Source organism: Aptenodytes patagonicus, chromosome 5 (genome assembly GCF_965638725.1).
Source record: "Aptenodytes patagonicus chromosome 5, bAptPat1.pri.cur, whole genome shotgun sequence".
Taxonomy (NCBI): domain Eukaryota; kingdom Metazoa; phylum Chordata; class Aves; order Sphenisciformes; family Spheniscidae; genus Aptenodytes; species Aptenodytes patagonicus.
Genome location: NC_134953.1, coordinates 12,431,308 through 12,454,469, shown reverse-complemented (window position 1 = coordinate 12,454,469; position 23,162 = coordinate 12,431,308). Strand labels below are relative to the sequence as shown.

General features: G+C 39.9%; 1 protein-coding gene across 1 annotated transcript in view; it reads right to left on the bottom strand.

The window, feature by feature from the left end:
• Nucleotides 1–23,162, bottom strand: part of WDFY4 (WDFY family member 4) — a 141,872-nt gene that overhangs the window by 70,220 nt on the left and 48,490 nt on the right. The window contains exons 27-38 of the mRNA XM_076338685.1: nucleotides 22,497–22,596; nucleotides 21,476–21,681; nucleotides 20,690–20,859; nucleotides 20,010–20,135; nucleotides 19,369–19,530; nucleotides 19,059–19,256; nucleotides 17,417–17,534; nucleotides 16,702–16,859; nucleotides 16,020–16,258; nucleotides 13,450–13,559; nucleotides 12,302–12,493; nucleotides 11,594–11,733 (exon numbers count right to left, since the gene is read on the bottom strand). Coding sequence (XP_076194800.1) covers nucleotides 11,594–11,733; nucleotides 12,302–12,493; nucleotides 13,450–13,559; nucleotides 16,020–16,258; nucleotides 16,702–16,859; nucleotides 17,417–17,534; nucleotides 19,059–19,256; nucleotides 19,369–19,530; nucleotides 20,010–20,135; nucleotides 20,690–20,859; nucleotides 21,476–21,681; nucleotides 22,497–22,596 — 1,919 coding nt within the window. The remainder of the gene's footprint in view (nucleotides 1–11,593; nucleotides 11,734–12,301; nucleotides 12,494–13,449; nucleotides 13,560–16,019; nucleotides 16,259–16,701; nucleotides 16,860–17,416; nucleotides 17,535–19,058; nucleotides 19,257–19,368; nucleotides 19,531–20,009; nucleotides 20,136–20,689; nucleotides 20,860–21,475; nucleotides 21,682–22,496; nucleotides 22,597–23,162) is intronic.

Below are 23,162 nucleotides of genomic sequence, written 5' to 3'. Positions count from 1 at the left end.
GTAAAAGCCATTCAGAATAGACAACCAATTCCTCCGAGTATTAACAACCATTTCAGATACCCACAGGCTATTCAAGCCGTGTCAGTGCTCTACTGGCAGCTGTTTCAAAGTTGCTCATAGTCTGTATTTCACTCATGGTCACCGATCAGACCCCTAAGGTCAAAATCCACATTGGAAAGATTCTCACTGACTTCAGTGACCCAGCTCCTAGCCTTTGGAACATATGAGGGGTCCTAAGAAGGAAAAATTCTGCTAGCCACATCTGGTGAACTGAAGACTAACCACTTTGGCTTCCAAATGACCTATAGCTAGCCATCTTCAACCAGATGAACATGTCCCTGATTATCATCCCCCCAAGAAAACCATCTGGTTGGAATATGAAATGAACAGTTAACAAAATTGGAGATAACTGTGATTGGAAAAGAACCCTCAAAACAAACCAACAAACAAAAATAAAACCTGAAAAAGATATCCAATAAACATGGAGAATATAGACCAGACTATTATTTATTCAGTTTTCAGTCAGAACAATTACACTGTAATGCTTAATGAAGAGCTAGTGCAAACAAGTTGCTAACAAATAGTTTCCATTAAAAATTGTAGGTGGTTATCCTACAATGGCAACTGTTTATGCAGTAGATTAAATACAACAGTGCCACAGTGTAATATCTGTCTTGAACAAAAACAATATGCCAGATTTGACAATTGTTAATATTGTGTAACATAATACAAGTTTTGAGCTTCATATGCAGAATGCAGGTGAAAACGCAAGAAATATGACCTGCATTTTAGGGAAGAGCAGACTGAAAGGCCATATTGATCCATTCTGGCCTAAAAATCTGAGTATGATACCATGCTTTAAGTCTTTTTTATACAGACTTCTCCACTTTGCAGCCTTAGACAATCACATTCTAAGTAGAATCAGGTCGTTTTGCTGCCTCAGATTCCCCAGCCAATATTTAGAGCTTGAAAAGGTGATGGAATTTACAAGCTATTTCCCTATTAAAACAACCAAACCACAAAATCAAAAACCGTTTCTCCTCCTGCTGCATGGAGACCTCATGCAAATAGGAGAGAAAATGATTAGCATTGGGAAAAGGTAAAATCAGCAAGGAGAAAAATGCTGGCAAACAGAGAAATTAGCATGCCAAAAAAACCCAGAGTGGATGTTCTATAATTCCTTTCAACTAAAGCAATTGAAAGGCTGCTTGTAATAAGAAACGGTTGAAAAGAAAAAAAAAAAGTTGAGGTGTGACTTCTAAGTTAACAATTCTCTACTGAGCTCTGGAATGTTTTATGTCTGGGGTTTTTTTTTTATATATATATATCACTTAACACTCCTGCACCCCATAAATATTCAGGCTTGCCATAATAAACTCATATTGCATGATACAGATGCCACATATGCCATAGTTCTTTCCTAAAGAAACATTATGTCATTGGACCTCTGCGCTTTGAGGCTTTCTTTGGGAAATTAAAGGCTATGTGTTGTATTACAGAACACACATGCACACAAAAGTATGTGCCAAAACTCTTAATAAATAGAAATAAACTTCAAGACAAAATAATTTCGGACTTGGAAGAGCCAAAAGGAAAGCCCAAATACCCAGATCCCTCACTGTGACAAGTGAATAGTCCCATGGATGATAGTGAGAATACCCACATACTTGTTTTGAAGCATGTGTTTTAATCATCTGTTGGTGAGGACTAGAACTAGTGATATTAGTCTACTACTTTAGCTCTTCTGAGCAAAATAAATATTATAAATATATAAGCACACACAGTAAGAGCATTCATATAGCATCGCAGCTATAACAAAAATATCTACTCTTGTACAGTGTTTTTCACCAGTACATCTCAGAGGTCTTTATGAAGGAGGTCAAAGTCTTTAGCTTACAGATGGGGAAACTAAGAGAAGTGAGTTTCTGGAACATCCTGCCACTATGATTTGGTTGTGGGGGAAGGGGGGTGATGGGGCAAACCCAGCCTGAGCTAATTTGAAACAGCCTGATAAGCCCACAAAGAGGATGTATATGGTGACAGCATGCAGCAGCAGGAAGGGGAAACAATTTGACCAACCAATTTGCAAATCCCTTCTACTCTTATGTTCCCAGTGCCAGATCGTATTCTAGTATAGCTGATTTACCAGATATTAGATCTTATATCACAGGAATAATCTACAGACCTTATTCCTCTAACCTGGGCTTTCACAATTCTACATGGAAGGTTTTTTGATCTAATTACAGCTATTCAAGCAATCACTAGGTTTTTAGAAAGTATTCCATGGGCATACAAAAACAGAACAGCAGGTAAGGAGCTCTTAGGGACACAACAAACTGCATGTAAATAGCATATGTGACAGTGGCAAAGAGTTTGCGCATGGCAGAAACAGATTTCATGACCCTGGTTCAAGAAATCGGTGTTTCAGGATGTGTTTAGGCATATACTTCGCAACTTTTATATACAGGTTGTCTGCTACTGAAGGGGAGCAGATTTGCCTTTAATCCAAGCATTTAATATATAAACATACAGATAATAGATACCCAGCACTTGGACCTTAGAAATGGCAATTAAACATGCTTAAAACCTCTATGGGTGATGACTGCAAAAGAGGGAAACAGGAAATGAGCATCATTAGAATGAGAAAAATGATATTATACTAATGTGATATACTCTTCCCATCTTGAATCAAACAGAAAAGCTGCATTTTTGATTAAATAGAACACTAAGAAAATGCCATTTTATAAAGAGCAAATTGTTCAGTTTTACTTAAGTATATATATAAGTATATATATGGCATCCACCTGTGGTGCAGCATTGCTCCTCTCAGCAGCCCCATAACCAGCTCTGTCCTCTGGACTACATGCGCTAAAAGCGTGGATCTCCTGTCACCGCTGATGTGACTTAAGAAGGAGACACTTTCTCACAAAAGCGATTGATTTTTGCAGTCACCATCTAAAGCCAATAATCTTTTTAATGGAAGATTCCTGAACCACTATGACTTACATATTTACAGAGCTAGATTGTCAGCAGTTAAGCTTTGAGCCTAAACTCTTTTGAGGTGTGAAAACTATCTTCTTGTATTCACTTCAGTTCTCATGCTCCTTCTTCCACACATCTAACCAGAATTTCCCCTCCCGACATACGCAATTAAAGCCCAATACTTCTGGTCCTTTCCTGTTAAATCACAGAGAATAAATCAATCCCTTCTTCATCAGCCTCACAAGCAGAGGATAGGATTACAGTTAGCAAGGCAGTTTTACAGAGAAGAACCCAAGTGTTACAATGAATTACTAGAGCTGGGTGAAGTCTCCAATTCACCAGCCCTGTTGTATTCAGATACAGGGACAAAGCGCATAACACCTCCAGGTGTACTACTCCTACTAAATCTAACACAGTGAATCAGAGACCAGGTACACTGCTACCCTGTGCAACAATAAGCCACCCATCTTGTGACCAGATTACTTTTCAAGTAATTGACTATGCACTAGGAAGCAAGTAAGTTCATTTCATAAGAGGAAAAATTGTTTCATTAGTCACCAGGTAACAAGCTTTAAGCTAAGGCAGATAATCTTTTCCTTAGCAGATCAAAGAGCGGTTTGTCCTAGTCCTTAGCATATACTCTCCACACTGAGGGTTGTTTGCAGGCTCCTTTGAATCACAAAATTGTTATTGCCATGTGGATTTTATTGTTACTTTGCCAAAATTCATTTAGCTTTTCAACAGACTGTAGTTCCAGCAGTTAAGTGTTGCATGGAAGCTTCGTGCCTCAACCCGCTAGGAGGCTAATGCACAGTGCCAACTGCTCCTAAGGATCATGGATGGATTCCTGGCATCGCCAGTTGGTTGGGGAATAGCAAACTTAATGAGAAAAACCTCCATATTTCAGTGCATCATAAGTGTACCCACACACAGGGGTGGGTTTCAAGAGGATACACCCGAAGTATGGTGTACATGAGATGAGACTTCCACACTGTATTTATCAGCTAAACTCAAGCATCCCAGAAGCAGCTCTACTTCTATAGCAACTCTATAGATGTATATATGTATGTGTCCATACACACACACTCCTTCAACAGATGATACTACTGAAGAGATGAATTCCTGGGAGAACAGATAACTTGTCTCCTAATAGCAAAAAAGCACAATGGGAGGCGAGACACATTTGTTCTTTAATCCCATCTCTGAGAATGACTTCTGTGACTTTGGGATAATTCACTCAACCTCTCGAGGGCTCCGTTTCCACCCTGTGACAGCAGAGGTATTAGCTTTTACCTCTAGTGAAAGGTGAAGATCAGGCTTTGGCATGATGGGGAATAGCAATGGGGTCTCTTCTTTCCTTCACTTGTTCTTACTCACTATTTTCCCATTTCTGTTTAAAATGGTGATTTTCCATGAAATCCTACAGGCGTATGTAACTTAGGGCTTTATTATATAGTCTCTCAATGCATTTATCTGAAAGCCTCATGCACTGACGTTTTCTGATTACATTTGAATTATGGCTTTTATTTAAGAAAAATGTGCACTTCTAATCTGTTAGCTGAAGAAAGAATTCTGTAAACATTAGCGTATGCTTAGAGCTCAGAGTACAGAACACACAGAAACATCTCTTCCTTGACCCCTAAAATTATTAGTTTTCCTAAAATGACACACTTTTAAAGGTGACAAGATTACTTCTGGAGTTTTTTAGTGCCTGTAGAACAATCCTGGATTCCACAGGCTACTCTGCAGCAGAAAGCATGAATGGGACACAGATAGGCACAACCAAGCTTTATCTTTAATTTGGCTAGCAAGGATGAGAACAACAAGAAATGAATAGTCAACAGACTTCAGTACAGGTTAGCAACCTACACCTTCATTTAGGAGAAACCTTTAAGTTCATCTTGCAGAGATTTCTAGGACCTCCCCCGATTTTCTGTTCTCTACTTGCACATACCACCATCCAGTTCGCACTCTTAGCTATTTTCAGTCCCTGCTGTCTGATAGAAATTCATACTTAATTTTCTGGGCACCCAGACTCCTATGTACATTTTATACCGCTCCCTGCATGAGACAAGACACCATATATAAAGTCATAGCATCTTGATAAGCAAATTTGGTCACAATTCTTCTCCTTATAAAGATTTCTAATAATAAATAGCATCACTGAAAGAATCCATTATTTGTCTTTAAAAATAGAATAAATATAGAACTTAAAAAATAATGAATAATGAAAAACTATTTTCTTGTGGGAAACTGTGGATGAGAATGTTGATTCCACCCAAAGTTTTAAAACAAAAATGTAAGTTTGATTCAGTTTCAATTGCCACTTCAGGCTTTTGAATCAAACAATCCATATAAAGCAATTTAATTCAAACAATTTCTTTCTGAAATTATTATAAATAAAATGTTGCATCAAAATTCCATAAGAAAACAGACATATTTGAACCAAGAAATATGAAAAATTATTTGTCTTTCTATATATTCAGCAGAGAAAAAAAAACTGTTTCAGTGGCTAGCACTTGTTTCTAGGGTTCTCCGCAACCAAATAAAACTCTGCTTTCATCCACATTAAAACCATTCAACTCATTTGGCATCATCCCTGTTATGTGAAAATAAAACTCTGCAACCAGCAGCTCTTGAAAGATGAGATTTCAATGCCAACAGCTTTAAACATTAAACTCCACTCACTGAAATCCTATATCCAGGCTTAAACCTGCACCAGACACAATCTCTAGCTTGAAAGGCGAAAATATATTTAAAAAAAATATGCAGGAAACATAAAAGAAAACATCTTTTCATACAATGTGTAATTAAATGAAGGGACTTCATTGCCACAGGACACCACTGAGTTTAAAAACACAGGAAAAACTCCCTCTGAATAGTTACCCACAAAAAGTTTTGGAAGAGATATTATTTCTTGTATTCAGGTTTTAAGATGAAATTGATACTAATCAAGAAAGGAAGAACTTTGCTAGGATAAATTTTCTACTGTGCATTGTGCTGTCACACACCATCTCCTGTAGCAACAGGTACTGGATTTTTAGGGGACAGGCTGTGGGGTGAGTGGCCTGTGGATCTGAGTCGGCCTAATAATTTGTATTCATCATCATACAACCTTTATATTCCAACTTCTTTGTTAAACAGTTATCCTCAATGAATATGGAAATTATTCCCATACATTTCAGAAAGTTCAGTGATTTGTGTTATGTAAAATTAGATAGCTCTGCATTTTATGTTTTCATGCAGTTCTCTAACTTATTGACCTGTTGAATTATTTCTTTATGATCTTGTAAACAATCTGAAAATGATAAATGAGCAGTGTGTCAGATATCCACTTAAGAGGACATAAAAATTTCTTTGTTCAAAGTTAAAGAAACTTTTTCCAGCTTGCTGCAACATACTGTAATTTAGCTTTGAGCCAGTTATTAAACAAGACAATAATATTATAATGGAAATTGTTTAATATACATCATTAATAGTAAAGTGCCTGCTTTCATTGAAGTAAAAAAAAAAAAATGTGTGCTATGAGCAGTTTGAAATGAATATTTGATTCCAAACTTCCCTTGTGCATTTAATGACATGCTAATTTACATTTTAATTACTTCCTAAGAAATCAAAGTGCTTGTTGACAGAAGAACATAATGTCAACTTCATGGTGCACTGTTGGTGGATAGTTAATGAACTTAATTAGATAATTAGTGATGTTAATTATCCTTCTATTATGAAGATAAAGATGTTACACAAATGATGCACTTTTCAAAGAAATATCATTATATGTTTGCTTTTTTAAACTCAGTAAAGTTGAAAAGCTGATAAAATGAATGAAGCCCCAGTGCTCTTTCCTGATGGACTCGTGGGGTGACAGCCCTGCCCCAGACAGGACTAATTCTGTATCTGTGATGCAGCTATTGTTTGTACTAGGTAACTAAGTCCTAGCGCTGTATAAAACACATTAAAAAACTCCTGTAAGTGTTGATGTAGAGATTTACATTTCCAGCACGGAAGGAATTTAAGCCTGTAGTTCAAACCATGGAAATTCAATGGCAATTTTATGTTTAAATATGTCTCAAAACACAGTGTATTACCACCACAGGTGAATCACTAGAGATACTAGGTATACTAGCCATATTTATCCTAAGAATGAGTGTTACATGTGAAACAATTTTTTTAAATTTTTTTGCTGGCTGTGGAATTTGAAAAGATTGTCATTCTTGGTGTAACAAATGAATAATTTTCTGTAGCAACAACACTTTTAGCTGCTGGCTAAGAGAAAAGCCTGGTGAATAAACACATGAGAAAACTAAAAAAGTAAATCTCCTGTAAATCTAAAACTAAAGAAACTCCAAAGTCTTTGAAATAACATGTTGTTTGAAACATGCTTATGTCTTTCTCAGACTTCAAAAGAAACTTCAAAATTAACTCCTAGAAGAGATTTGATTCTTCCTCTTGGGAATCTATAGAGGCAGGACTCGACAGACAACTTCCAGTGGAGCTTGCCAGAGAGACATTTACTGTTACTTTAACCAAGGATATCTGTTGTTAGGAAACTATGTAGAATTCAAGTGGTCCTTGGTCATATCACTATCTTCTTGCTCAGTGATTACGACGTACAACTCACTTTCCTAAACTAGTTAATGATCTTGCAATTTCTTTTCAGCAGGTACATCAAGACTGCTTAGCCATCAGTATAAATAAATAAAATATTACATTGTAAAAAATTAAGAGGAAGAATTTTCGAAAGGAACTGAAGTAGATTCTGTGTCTGACAGTGACTTAAGTCTCAGCCAAGAGGTCTTTTCTTGGAGCTCCTGACTTCAGAAAATTATCCACAGAGACAAAGGCGTCTCTCACTGACACATTGATGCAGTTATCTTTTACAGATTTGCTGTGGGTTTAACAATCTGCCTGATGCTTACAAAAGTAAGCACAAGAGATGGGTTCTTACTACAAAGCCAACTAAAGAAAAATGAATCACTCCCAGTCAAGCCAAACTAAACACCTTGTATTTTCTGGTTTGCAGAGCTACACCATTAAATACTTTTTTTGCCATTAGCTCTGCAGTGACCTTGCATGCACTGAGGGCAGCAGAGCAGAAACCAAGATATCCATCAAACTGTTCAAAAATTCTTAGAGTTCAAAGGCTGCATTCTCCCATCACTTAACTAGAAGGAATTCTCTTGCAATGGACAGAGTGACAAAACCAGCACAAAGGAGGTCAGATGCTGGCTCTTTATCTATAGCTGTCTTCACAAGTGTACATTTGCTGACCAAAATCCTACCATAAAGTTTCTGGGTTTGCAATTACAAGTTAGGAGGTCTCTGTTAACCTCTTCATTCTGAAGACTGGGATTAAAAAGACCTTTTCTATTTCATTCTCTCAAGGTATATGGGCATCTGGCACAGAGAAATGTAATTAATGAGCCAAAACAGGAGAGGACAGGCATGATCAGACCTGCTGTAGAACTCAGGAGGCTCTGCATTTCTTGTAAAGCATAACAACTATATCTACAGCCCTGAGGCAGTGTGTCTTACGCTAGTTAAAAGTATGCTGCTTGTAACCTTGCTCAGGCACTCATCCTCAGGAAGAGCCTCAGGACACTGCATGGTAGCTGTTGACTGCTTTACAATTTACTGAAATATGGTTGTCATAGTGGTCCCTTGTTGAAGACGACAAAAACAGTCATCACTAACCTAAAAATTAAATACATATCCTAGATTCTGACAGCAAAATTGAGGGGGAGTGGGACTGGGGGAGGAAGGGAGGAAAAAGAGCAAGAGATCAAAAGGCTCGCTTTGAAACAGGAAAGTCAATGATTTGGAAACCTTTGGCACTGTATTCAGAGTCTTATAGACCCTCCTGCCGGCAAACTTACCCAACTCTGTCACCTGTAAGCATTAAAAAAATCTGACTTTGTACGGTCCTCCTCTTGCTCCTGCATGGCTACTCAGACTTCCAAGAAAGCACAAGATAGCAATTACCATAGCAGATCACCACCCTTCTACTACCAGAGATGTGGTCACACTCTCCTTTCTGAACGATCATGCATTCCAGACAAAGCCCAGAGCAGAGCATGAGATAGAAAAGTAGATTCAGAAATATGGGGAAAACACAGCTGCATTTGATTGTTAATTCTGACATTTGCCACCAAATAGCAGGGAATTGGCTTCACTGATGCTGGAGATCCCGAGTGAAAGTACAGCAGAAACATGGGGCCTGATCCTTTGCTGGAGTGAATAGTTTGAATTTTGCTGTTTCTTCCAGATTGAGGTTTGGGTCTCAAAAGCACTCTTGCTATCTTGTAAATGACAACAGGGAAAAAGTTGATAGTTTTGAGGGGGGGGGGGGTTGTTTGTTTTTTTTTAAATCTGCAGCAAATGATACTACTGCTTCAACTTTGTTTATTTTCAGTCTATAAAGGAATCAGATTAACAACCCAGTAACCAACACATTTCTTCTTTCTACTGAGGAAAACTTTGAAATCCTGTCTGAATTTCTGCACTTTTCTCAAATTTAATAAGCTTTGCTCAGTTAGGAACAACTGTGCTTAGCTCCCAGTAAATGCAAAGATTTTTATTTTACTATGGGATTTAAAGGCTTTGTCTCTCACTATGTAGTTCATACTGCTACTTTTCCTTTTATCTCAATGTTTCAAGGAGGTGCCTATCGCTGTAGGACACAGGTCCATAACTGGCACTAGTGAAGACAGAGGCCAGTATCTGAAGATTTTTCCCAAGTGAATACAGAAGGCACCTGAGACACCGCAAATGATACAAAATCACATTACAGCACCTTTAAAGTGACTACCAAAGTAAGGTCAAAAATACGAGTTAGAAGCACAAATACCATTTACTTTTAATATAACTTGTGCTCCCAACTTCCTTTGATACTGAAAATCCCACCTTATAACTTGCTTGTGAAGTCTATGAAGAAAGAGGGCTGTTGGGGAACAAAGAAATTAATTTTCTTCCCCTTAGATTTCATCCGTCTGAAAAGTGCATCAAACTCTTTCAAAGATAGGCTGGAGGGAGAAAAGGGGAGAGGGAGAGTGGAGAACAACATTTGGAACTGTAGCTTCGCATCTCATTGAGAGGAACAATTTATCAGAGCTGTGGAGCTGTCAGTCCTTGACATGATAAGGAATAACACCAAATGAGTAATGTTTCCTCCAAACCCAGCTCCTTTAATTATAAGCCGCTTCCTTGCAGAAGAGAGACAGAAGATGCAGAAACACCAATTTCATGCACTTGTGCCTGAATAATGTCTCCGTGCTGCCTTTTCCAGATGGCAACCTTTTCACTGGAGGAACTAATGATGTGGGCATATTTAGGGAAAAACCAATAACGGAGTCTTTAACCTTCAACAGCAAAAAGCATGTTGTACAAAATGTTCCTTGGGATACATTTACAAATATCAATTACATTGCTCACTGAGGTGTAATCAGCTGTAATAATCAAAATTAATTTTAAAAAATAATTAAACAGACCCCAGGGCAAATACTCGATGCTCTTGCAGTATGACATCACAGTCTACATATGTACCTGCGAAGAACTTGCTCACTCTGTAAGCAGCAAAGTGATTTTAAGGAATGAGAAAGATGCTGTGGCATGCTGCGAAAAAAGTTGCAGCTCAATAAGGTACTATCAGACACATTACTTGTGTATCATAGCCTTCCTGATCAACACACCTGGAAGTGAATCAGTCATCACTGGGGATAAAGCTGCAGCCTGCTACAGCTTGAGCTAAAGGGTTAAGACTCCTTAAACTGATGCTGTAACAGACTCACTGTCTCCTCAGCAGGACAAAAAAAAGACCTTAATATGTTCAGCACTGCAATAACACAAGCTCAGTCCAAAGCTCTGAATATTCTGTCAATGCACTGCTGCCCTACCCTGTAGCTGGTTACTCTAGCCCTAGCACACTTAAACAAGTAACATCTAACTGGTGCTTTTTATTTGTATTCTTGACAAGTGCCCAGCAAAAACATGGAAATGGCCCTCTCTCTCAGCAGAGGAGCTTACACATGGAAAAGATAGGCCAGCTGCATTGCTGGCAGTAGGAATGCTGCATACCCTCCAGACCCATCCCTGGTGTATATAAGCACTTGTCTCCTTATCTCTTGAGGCTAAACTAAAATTTGGACCTTTAATACTTCATATTGAGTAGAAAATGAAAGGACAGTACTATGGTAATACCTGATCCTTTCTACTAATTCAGTGTCTGAAGGACAAGGTTTACATAAGCGATGTAAGTCAAAAGCAGCAGCAAAGCCAGCATCTCCTCACCTTGCTCTGACCCAGGCAGAGCCCTGTGAGCACAAGCACACACGGGTTGCTTAGGGTTTTCATTTCAAGTGCAACAGTTAGGCCTCATGCAAAAAGTATGCATTAATACATTATATGTTAAGGTTGCCAACCGAAGTTCTTCAGATCAGTGACTGTTTCTTAGTGATTATTTCTAGCAGTCTAGAAAAGGAACCTTAACTGCAATAGTTTACAGTGGAACATGTCAACAGACATACTCAGAAGTCTCCCAAGACCAGACAAACTCCCCAGAGCCATATCAAAGGCAGAGCTGGTGACAGAGCCAGAAAAGACAAAAAGCAGAAGTTACCTCAGATTTGCATGTCGTTTCCTTTGTGTTTCGACCAGGCATCAATCTAATAGCTGAAGACAGGCTTTCGCTCCAGGAATTGTGCTTGCTCCATGGCAGGCCTGGCCCTGCTTTATTCTGGAGAATCTTCTTTTCAGATGCTGTGGGCCAGAACAGGAAAAAAAAGCTTGTAAGACTTGAAGTTGAGCCTGTGGGAAGGTAGAGGGTTTGTATCCACATTACACAAGACACAACAACATGGCAGTGCCTCACTCCAGCTGGCTTCTCCTCCTATTTATAAGCGAAGCACTGAATTAACATGTACTTCTCAAGTCTTTATTTAAAAGCCTCACAGAGGTCTGCCATAGACCAGTGTCATTATACAGACATGAACTTTGAATCCCTGCAGGTCTACACACATTGGGATGCCATTCTTCACCCAAATATCCTCCCTTTTAAATTCTCCGATGGGATACAATTGTCTAAGGAGATTTCTCTTTCTTGCAGTACAGCACGAGCCCTACAACACCACCAGATGATTACAGAAGGGCTGCAGCATGACACAGAAAGCAATCATAATCCTGGATGGGAGAAACTGAGAATCTGCGTTATCTAGCAGGTGATATGCAGAGGAAGGGTATAACCAAGGAATCAGTGGCTTTCCATTAAGCACTGCATTTACTGCAATGTCTTTGCTTACTACAATGTGTTCCATAAAAGCACAGAGACCTATCAAGTGTTGCCAAGCTTTTGTCATGATTTCTTCCCATAAAGGAGTGATGTCTGTTATCTTCATGTCCCTTTCTTTGTCATTTCCTTTCACAGAAAGATCCATCTTGTAAGTGTCCTCCAGAGCCTGCCGCCTCTGAGAAATGAGCTGCTTCCACGTGATTTCTACTGTTCTCAGAATCTCCTGATGGACTAGGAAACAAAAGAAACTACAAATGAAGAATCATTTTTTGTGTAACAAGTCAAGCAGCAGATAAAGCAAAAACATCTCATTTGGAACAGCGCTGGTCCAGAGTAACTGCTGGAGTCAGTGAAGTTGCTCCATTTTGTCTACTGCCTCCATAGGTTCTAAGCCAGACTAGTTAGTCTAATACAGAAAACAGCAGGACATTTCTTTTACTATACTGCAACTCCCTGAAAGGAACAAGTAGGAGTGACAGATTATTCTAACTAATTTCTGCCTTGGAAAACCATCTCATCAGAATTCTGATGATCTTGTTATCATAGAGTGCTAAAGCATCCTATTGCCAAACATCATTAGAGATGGTGGGGGAACGTAACCAAGTCGTGAAACAATTTGTCACAGCAACAGGATGCTGTACAAGGAAGTGCTGAGCTGTTTTGCTGTATTTCCCTGCAAATCAGACTTATTTGGCTGCATCACATCCAAGCCAATATATATTAAAAAAAAAAAAAAAAAAAAGAAAAGAGCATCACTCTGCTGTAGGGTTCAGCTGACAGCCCCCACACTGAATCCTGCCCAAAATTTTTTCCAGTGTTTCTCTTAGAAGATCCAAATATTTCTTCCTGTGTACAACAGACAGACACAAGATCCGTATAGGTCTTGAAAAAAGAAATAGAACTACGAACAGTATGTAGCTGGGCACTAATACTGGCCACAACATGGGGAAGAGTTCTCCAAACTGATATCCATTACTCCTGAGGATGTGGGCTGTGAATTTTGAGTAAAGAGGTATGGTGTGAACAGAAGTAATTTTTAGCACAACCTTCCTTTCTCTATGCTGTGCCTGCAGTGCCTATACACTGAACAGGCAATTAAGTAGCACTTGCACAAGCTGCCCTGGTAACTGTTCAGGCCAGGCACTTTCCTGCTCTGTAAGCCACAGGCAACATGTGCCATAAATTACCATCATCTGGAGTAGGCAGGCTGCCCTTTTCCTCTTCACTGGGTGCAAGGAAAATTTGGTGATACGAAGCCAGCTTTGGTTTTGCATCCACCCCAAAACCTTCTGGATAGCTGTGACAAAAAAAAAAAAAAGAGGGCACATGAGGAAACCAGTCTTAGAACAAACTGCAGATAGTGAAAAAGCTAAGGGTATTTCTACACATCCACTCCGATTCATGTAAGCTCGAGGGCTTACACCAATCACATGATACTGAAGAATTTACAGGAAGTGGGAACTAAACCACTGCCAGTCTGCTTTTCAAAGTCAAGGAGTGCTCATCAAGATCCTATGGATCACTCCATTGTACATGCCTTATCCCTGCACCACTTAGTGCACTTGTATCTACCATTCATCTCAATTAGCTGGAACACACGGCTGTACTGGTGTAGCCAGATTGCATCCAGCTTTCTTGCACCTCCCCTGAGCATCTTGTATGCCATCTCTTTGTTCTGAATTTCTTCACTAGAGGTATCTTCTATTACGTGGGAAACACTGCCTTGCCGTACCCTACACCTGAACTGCTTACTTCGTTTAAGTTCTTTGCGCCAGTGATTGTTCATTCAGTTTATAAAGCACTCAGCACAAAAAAAACTGCAGACTTTAGCACCATGTTAGTGTCACGTAGATGTGATTATAATTGAGAACATCACCACGGCCAGAAAAGAGTTAGTGCTCCTTGGGGGGGGGGGTGTCAGATAATTTACCAGTCAGTAGGTAAAAGACACCAGGAATTTCAGCACAACAGTAATACTTACAATAAATGCAATAGGCTTAGTTAAGGCATCCAGACAATGTATACTTGGTCACAGAAGTGCTGTCAATAATATATATATTATATATAGCCACTAGTGATGTACTACGTTCTTTCAATTGTAAACAGGCACTACTACATGGGGGAGTCAAATCTCTTGGGTATGCAAAGCTGCCATTTCTATTTCTGATTTTCTTTTAAATACCACAATTCTGATTCCCTGGATCTGCTATGTTTGGCTTTTGGATAACACCAACACTTCTGTAATTTTTTTTTTTTTTTTTAATGTTTATGCTTTTGCTACATACAAACAACCCTTACCCCATCTCAACAGTTTTGGCCTGGAAATTATTATCTGACTGGAATAAGAACAATCAAGAAAAGCCCTCAGGAAGTGCAGCTCATTTCTGATGTGATACTGTATTAATGGATTCAATTCAGACCATCAAAGCAGCACAGGAGGTTTTCATTGAAACAACAAACATCATTATAGTGAAAAAAGCACTGGCCAATATTTGCTTTTTTTGACAAAACAGAGTTGTCCGAAATAACTCCCCAGGTACATTAGCAAGAGTACCTCCGACACATCACCTGTAAGAACAGCCAACAGAGTGGCTATGGATGTTTTAGCCCTATCCAAGTCAATGGCAAAACTCCCAACTTCAGTAGAACCAGGACTTTTCAGGTCAGATCCAAGTAACAATAACCATAACAGAAAGATTCACAAGATCCATGCACAGTTTTATATATGTTCTAAATGTACCCACACAAGAATAGCTGCTGGATCAGAAAAAACATCTCCCTAAATTAGTCCATGCAGATGACTCAGAGAATGGTCACCTGCATGCTTGTGGAGTGATTCTAGCCCAAATCCCAGGAAGATTTCCAGATTCTCATTTTAATGATGGGCTTGTGAGCCAACTCCACTGAAATCAGTTCAAGCTTGTTAAGTGCAGTTACTACTTCGAAGTGAGTAAGCCGCTGGAAATGCTGGATGAGTAAAACAGATACACACAGATGTTTTGGTTAATAAAGACTAGCAATTAAACCTACGTGCAAATTTAAGGGTTCTGCCTAGACAAACATGCAAGCTTGTCTGGGTGTCTCTGAAATGAAACACCCTTTTCAAAATGAAAAAAATGGAATTAAGCATTACATTACTACTACATTACATGATAGTAATGTAATGTGCCTTGCTTATTACACCCGCAAACACACATACTAGCCTGCCTCTGAGCAAGAGAGGTGGTAGGAAATTTTCTGTTCACTAGTGTTTCAAGGAGGAGAAAGCCTTCTGATTGAAGAACAGTTTCTCTTCCACTTTCTTGCTGAAAGACAATCCATTGCCTCCAGAATACTGAGCACATTAGTAACCTTCTCCTCCTCCAAATTAAATGATAAAAAAATACATCAAAAAACATTTCTGTTGCTGTTTTTCATTTTTTTTAAGTGTATGAGGAAAACAACCATCTTTCCCCAGGTGGTTTTACTCTGCCACTTCAGAGCGGAAATCAGAGCGGAAGGTTTGCCCTATTTAAAGCAGAATGGTGCTTTAAACCCCCAGAGCATTGAGCCCAATGGGTCAAACACTTGCTAGGATACAGTACATATACTACATCCAAAATCTTTAGCCTAGCTGCATCCAGCTCAATCTCAGCTTCTAGCGATTCCCCAAAATGGGTATTGCCTAAGTTTTGTGAAATCTCCCCCTCTGCACCCACTCCCATAGATAACAGCCCAGAGATGTAAACAAACATTATACTGAGATGAACATTTGTACCTGCCCGAATTCAGCTGGCAAAGGCAGTACATTAGGCAGATGACGAAATTATTATTTGAGTTGTAAGTTGCAAAAATAATGTCCCACTGCTCCTGCAGGACATTGAGAGTGTTCAGGACGTTAAACTGTTCAGGCAGCGATTGTTGTGGTCTGGATAGGCAGTATAGGATGGCTCTGTTTAGACAGCTGTATAGGGCACTGAGGAAAACTTCCTTGTGAGAAACGGAGCTTTCTAAGACCTGTGAAAACACAAAACAGCAGAGTACTTGGCTTGCTCAAAAAACTCTCTCCCCAAGGATCCACTCCTCTCACTTCATTTAAGCTGTTGCAAACTTATTTCAGCAAAATTCCCCTGAACTACCTGTTAGATACAAATCCAATTTTCCTGTATTTCTGCTGAAGTCCCTGGAATTGTGGAGATTAATTTATTCCTGTTCAGCAACACGTACATAGCTAACAGACAGTGGCACAAAAGAGCTAACTATCCCTTCTTTACGCTGCACCATCTAGCTCTGATTGTCATTTTGAGCCTTTATGTGCTCATGCGAGAAAACAGGAATAATCACAATCACCAAATGGATTACAGCCATCTTCTTGAGAATTGCGGTATCATGACCTCAGTGTGAAACAGAGCACATCACAACATGTTGATAACAGTTGGAAAAAATTTCATGTGACTCACCCCCATAATCTGTTTGGCAGTGAAGAGCAGGATTTGCTTGGGGTCAGCAGCAAACATTCTGCTGTTCAGCTTCTCAACCAGCTTCTGAGCACAATAAGCAATATTCATCATGGATATAGGTGCAGTTGATTCTGAAGTGCCGTGAGGATCACTGCTCCCTGGAGAGGATACAGGAGGGTTGATTAATCCAAAACAAGCTGAAATGCAAAAAAAATGATGTGAGATGTGAGGTTACCAGAGCTGAGAAGGAACAGCCTCATACTATAATGTCTCAGAGCTGGGACATGTCTAAGAAAACCCTAGGTCTAGCAGAAATACCTTACTCAGACTGGAAATAACGGCTCCATCCTAGGGACAGAACCAATCTCACTAAAACACCATCGTGAAGGACTGGTCCAACTTCAGAAAGGAGAGCAGCAACAACTAAGTTATCAGGGTTGTTTCCAGAAGCACTCGAGGGTAAACCTAGGTTTCTTTCTAAGTACTCCCTTTTCGATGTTCAGAATCTGTTCTCGAAAAGAGAGAAAAAAGTGAAGAGGCTCTCTACAAAAATGGTGAAACTACAGTAACTTATGCAAAGTGGCCTACAGCAGGAGTGAGTGGACAGTCCAGCCTGCTGAACTGGACTGTCCTAGCTACTGTTTCCAAACCTTTCTAGCAATTACAGCTACACGCCAAATACCAGCTAGCTAATGATCTGATTCTCACCACTCACCTCTTGGTCTTGTTTTCCCCTCGCCTTGGCTGGTAACATGGAATACATCCATAGCAGAGAGTAAAACTTTTGTCTGAAAATGTCTCTTCTGTTCACTGGTGGCATCCTCTGGAGAAGCCTATATAGTGACCATACACATATTAGTACAGCAGGAAAACAGCCAGGAAATCAGACTCAAATTCACTTTCAGCCTTTATTCAAAGGCTTTTGATTTCACTGGATCTTTGGCAGATTATGCCTGTGAAAGATTCAGATTCACTAAAAGTTTTGCTCAAAGAAGCGAGTAGAAATTTCAAGAGACACTCAGTACTGAGGTAATTCAAAATGCCCAACTTTTCCCTTAAACACCTAGGCACCATGTTAGGCAGAGGAGGGGAAAAACAGCACAAAAAGAGCAAGGACAACTACTCCACCTCACTTGCACACTTTAGCCCTTGGTGTGGGCATATGAAACAGCTACTGCAAGCTGAGAAGTTATCTGTGACAGCTAATCCACAGTAACACATAAATGCAGAGATCTGGTGTTCTCCTCCGTGCAAAGGCAAAAAGGCACCTCTCATATAGAGTTCAGCAAGAGTGCACGTATGGACAGTTACTGGGCAGCAGATGAGATGGCAGAACCTCATACCCTAGCTAGGAAAACAGGAAATCTTACATAGGTCTACACTCTCTAGCTGGTAGCCGGCATAGTTGCACTCTGCATGCTGAACAGAAACAAGGTTTTGCACAGGGACAGAACCTAGGTTCACAGGTGGTTCCCAAGACATCTTGCCCTCAGGGAATTTTAGCTCCATTTAGCAGGCTCAGGATTCAGATAATCAGAAGAGCCATCCTCTATTTTAAACTGTACCAAGCCTTGAGATTTTATTGTATAAGCCTTGTAGGGAACTGCTGCTCCGCAAGACAATTTAACTCATGACAGTTGCAGTCAAATTTATGTTATTACTATTTGTATTACTAAGGTAAGTCTGCATCAGAACTCACATCTGGGACACCTGGACTACTGACAATTTGGAGCTGAAGGCTAAATTTTCCATTTTCCCTTTCTTCAGACTACTCTGACTCTTTCCAGTGTTTTGAGTGGTTGAAATCCATAATCCAGACTCAGCTGTTACAGCTTGTATTAATCTGTCCTAAAATTAACTTGGTTTTGGTTATTTGAGCACTGAAAAGAAATTGTTGTCTCAAAAATCCGTACACAGGAATGCTCCATGTGAAATCTTCTGTTCTCAACAAATTCAAGGGCTGCTCTAATGACAAGCAGGTATTACTAATGAAAAGGGAAATTTTTTCATGCCTTACTTCAATGTCAAATGTTGCCTGAAAAATGCCTTTATTGTTGTCTAGGGGCAGCATTTTCTTAGTTCACATGAATACAGAGCAGGCAGAAAAGGCCTTTCTTCCTTGCTGAAAAGGTAGGAATTCCATTCCACTAAGTAGGTTGTCCAGATCTGCCAGGAAGTAGTGCACGCTCTTTAAGAGCTGTGATCCCAGCCTTATCCTAGGCTATTTAAAATCCTGAGTGAATACACCTCTTCATCGCCGTTAGCACTTTTTTCACTCGGCCACCAGCAGGATACCTCCTGTCCTTCCACCCCCAGCGCAAGGTAGAGCAGCAAAGCCTGATAACTACAAGAGAGACCTCAAGAAGCAGCTCAAGTGGATGCCCTTGTTTGTTTGCTGGGATGTTGAGAAGACTGTCCATCAGGAGGACTCGTACAAAATCCCACACTTGTTTCTTGGCAGGGTGTGGTAGGAGCGGGAGAGAGGAGGGATCAACACAGCCTTTCCCTTCAGCAATAGCTGGACCATCAGGAGACAAAAGGCCTTCAGAGCCTCCCTGTGGAAGCAGAGCACAATGCATTTTAACTCATAATCTCCTTTAAATTGATTTTTCCTCCTAGCAACCCATCTCTGATCTAAAGAGCTTGTGCTGGCTCAGATGTACATACCTTGGGCAGTCCAGAATGGAAAGCAACCATAGCCAAAGTTTTCAAGAAGTCAGGACAGTGCCACACAGGGTCCTGAGTATAACTGTGATAGATCAAGCACAGAAACTGGATAATGTTCCCTGGATAGGCAATCTCCCAGGAGGCTTCTGCATCTGCAATAGGCTGAACACAGACAAATGTGCATCTAGTCAAGGCAGCATTCCTCTCACTCATATAAGCTCTTTTTTGCTCCTCTCTGGGTATTCCTAAGCAACTAAGCAAACATGACATGGCCACAGAGAAGTCAGGCAAGACACAAGCAGCCAACTCCCAGCTTGTAGACTGACGATACACCCAATCAGAAATATCTGGCATATCCTTATCATCAAGAACGAACAAAATGGGTAATGCTGTTGGTAAGATCCATCTCTGTGTTCAGAAGTTCTTAAACATGAGCCCATCACATCACCTGCTATGTAACATAACCAGGCCAATAGCTGTGCTGACACTTTGAAGTCCCTGCTCACTACTATGCTCAGTATTGCCCTGTGAGGGCAGAGGGAGGCTAGGGGTTACAGGTAAAGACTGCCACTGGCCTATGACACTCTCAGGCAGTTTATTCTGCCATTCACACTGCACGGTCCTTGCAATAAAATGCTTACCTTGTCCACAGTGACTCTAACCATTTCCAGCAGCAAAGCAGCTGCCTCTGCACACAACCCAATTTTGAGGACATTCTCCGTAAGGTGGTGCTGCAAGATCCACTGCAACATAGACTCAAGATCTTTCTACAACAGGAGGAGATATATTCCAAGAACAGATGGGAATTATTTATGATACATCAAGAACAATACCTGCTCTCTCTACATCAGAAAAAACCCAAAACATCTTCACCTCCAGCAGCTCCTCCCTCTCCTATTAAATGCGTTTCCCCAGGATAGCACTAATGGGATTGTCCTCTTCTGAAAGATATCTTTGGCACTGTTGGGGCAAAAATGCCTTATGGCTTCTCAGGACACTGGGGGAAAGTACCCAAATCCACTAAGTCTGAGATTTTAATGAGTCTTGACAATGTAAGGACAGGGAAGCTAATCTGAATTACCTTCTAAAGTGCAGTAGTTAAATGGCATTTAACACCTGCATGAACAAGTTTGTCGTGAACACAAATTTCCCTAAATCAAAGCTACCTTACTTCATTTTTAAACTATGAATGACTGATTTTAGCTATCACAAAAACCAAGTAGGGTTAACTTGCCTGAGAATCCTCTCACAGAAAAGGCCACAAAATGCCGAAGTAGTAAAGCAATAGCAGCTTCATGCTTGTCAGCTATTTTTTTCATACCTTGGCTGCTTCAGGTGGTTCAGACTGTGGAGTTGCCAGAAAGAGCCCTGCCACAAGCAAGTAGATCTCAGGGATGTGGACGTGATCAGTCAGACATCTTTGCAACACAGAAAACCCAAAAATCAAGAAGGAGCCATTGTCAGGCACTGGAGGATGAGTTTTTAAATTATCTTTAAAGGAAAAGAAAAGGAAAACATTCTGAGAAAGTGTCTACAAATGAATGCCATATCAGAGGAATGATTACTGACCCAACTTTATCCTCATACATCTGTGTCCCAGGCCACTCAGTAGTCTGCTAGGCTGCAAGATCAACAGTTCATAAAACTTCCTCAGACTAACAGATAACAATTTTTCCCACTATCACTTTTGTTACAGGAGATTCTCCCTAAATAATTCTTCTTCCTTTCTCTTCCCTTTCTCAGAACCACAGGTCTAGTTATCAAAACACAAGCTGAACAAATCTTAAAGAAACAGAACGTTTCAGGGTACAAGCTGACACTTGAACATCTCACAGGCTTATCAACTAGCCTGATTTTATGCAAAACAAAAAGGCCCATCTCCCTGCGACTGCTAATCAGAAATGCCAACTATCATGCAAGGGAGAAGCAATGCCTTCCACTCTTCAGTGCAGAAAAGCTGAAGTACTAGGACAAGCTTGCCCTGGAAAGTAATACCAATTCTTGGTCTACTGAGATCAGTGGGAATTTTCCTATCACCTACTTCAGTGATCTCCTATCACTGAGCTGGATCAAGGGGTTGTTTTGGGAGCATTAAACCAACACATACCCGTTAGAATACTCAACCCCACAGAGCTGTTTTCCAGCCAGCGTCCAGCCAGTATCCCCTCCTTGAATTTGTTCAGCAGCAAACGATTGTGGAGGAAGCACAGAAGTAGCTTGATTCCTAGCACAACCGTGCTAGAGTGCAGGTAGCTCTGTGTGAACAGCAGAAACCAGTCTGGCCCCAGTGCCAAAAATGTCTCTTCTTGTTCCCTAGAACAAACAGAGAAATGAAAGCTCATGAAAGGAGACATGGTGAAAGACAGAAAGGAGATTTTATTTAAAATTATCTCTAGGTGATTTAGAAGCTCAAGTTTCTCTAGAAAAAATCTGATTAAAGGTTTACCGCAACACAGAATTACAAAGATTTAACAACAGACTCATCCACACAGTTCAAGCCACTTAATTCCTAGTAAATCCAACCTTATGTTACTGTCAGACAAAAAAAAGCTCGTTAACATGAAGCTCCTTCTGAGAGTGTGTATCAATAACTGACGTAAACTACATCACAGGCTAGATCTTTCAATCTATGAAATTCAAAATTCCAGTTTAAATTTTGAAGTCCAAAATATGTTAACTAATGAAAACGCACAGTTACAGCACCCAGCGCTATGAACTCTGCCTTTCCGTTATACAAGGTAGAACTATAGTAACTGCATGTTCATGATTACAATAGTGGGGTGCAAGTAATCCCACATTAGATTGAATTGATTTTCAAAGACAGCTGGGATTTCTTCAACCCTTGCAATGCAGAAGAAACAGCAATATCCTAGTTCCTCCTTTGAGACATTTTCTGAAAACATTAAACTTTTTTCAAAATGGAGATCAGATGTGTGATCTGATTACACATCTGTGTGAATGCCAGATAAATTGCTGACAAAAAAAAAAATTCTGAATCCAGTCTGCTTTTACTATTTTGTTGAGACTCAAATATTATCACTGTGTTTAGTCCTGGTCAAACACCAGTAAAGAGGAAATCTAGAAGACAGAGACATTTACCCATGCCTTCCTAAATTGTTTCTACTTACTCAGAGGACAGATGAAGTTTGTCTGAGCGCATTACATCTAACAGCATCTTCAGTAACTGGTTTCGAAGCCAGATTGTCTTTCCAGATGTTTGGCTTAAGGCTACAAATATCAGAAAGTAATAAAGAGTAATGAAGAGACAAAACACATGTTCCATTGCTTTGATGAACAACCTTGTTTGCACCAGATTAGCCCAATAGAAGTACTTATATCAGTCTTTTGTAGAGTAAAAAGATGCAGACATCAGATTTTAGACATAAGAATTCCTGCTAACATCAGAAATGACCAGTTCTTACATTGTCAAAGTCCTTTCTTTAGAGTTACTTAAAACTCATCCAGACTACATGTTGAATAATAATCCACAGGAAGCAATCTCAGGTTAACTAGAGAGGGAAATGTAGACAGGCAATTTGACTTGTATTGCCTAGCTGTGATGTCTATATATATAAACTACAGTTATCAGTGTCTCCTTAATATAATATTTTGTTTAGAGGTGCAATAACCAATATAGTCTCAACTGAAAGACCACAATGAAAGAGCCAGCTGACTGGAAGTTCCCACACACAAAGTTGACATAAATACACAGATACTTTAAAAGGTGCAGAGCTCCACATTATTATTTGCTACAACTGTAAGTGTAGCCAAGTGTTCACAGAAAATCCAGGATG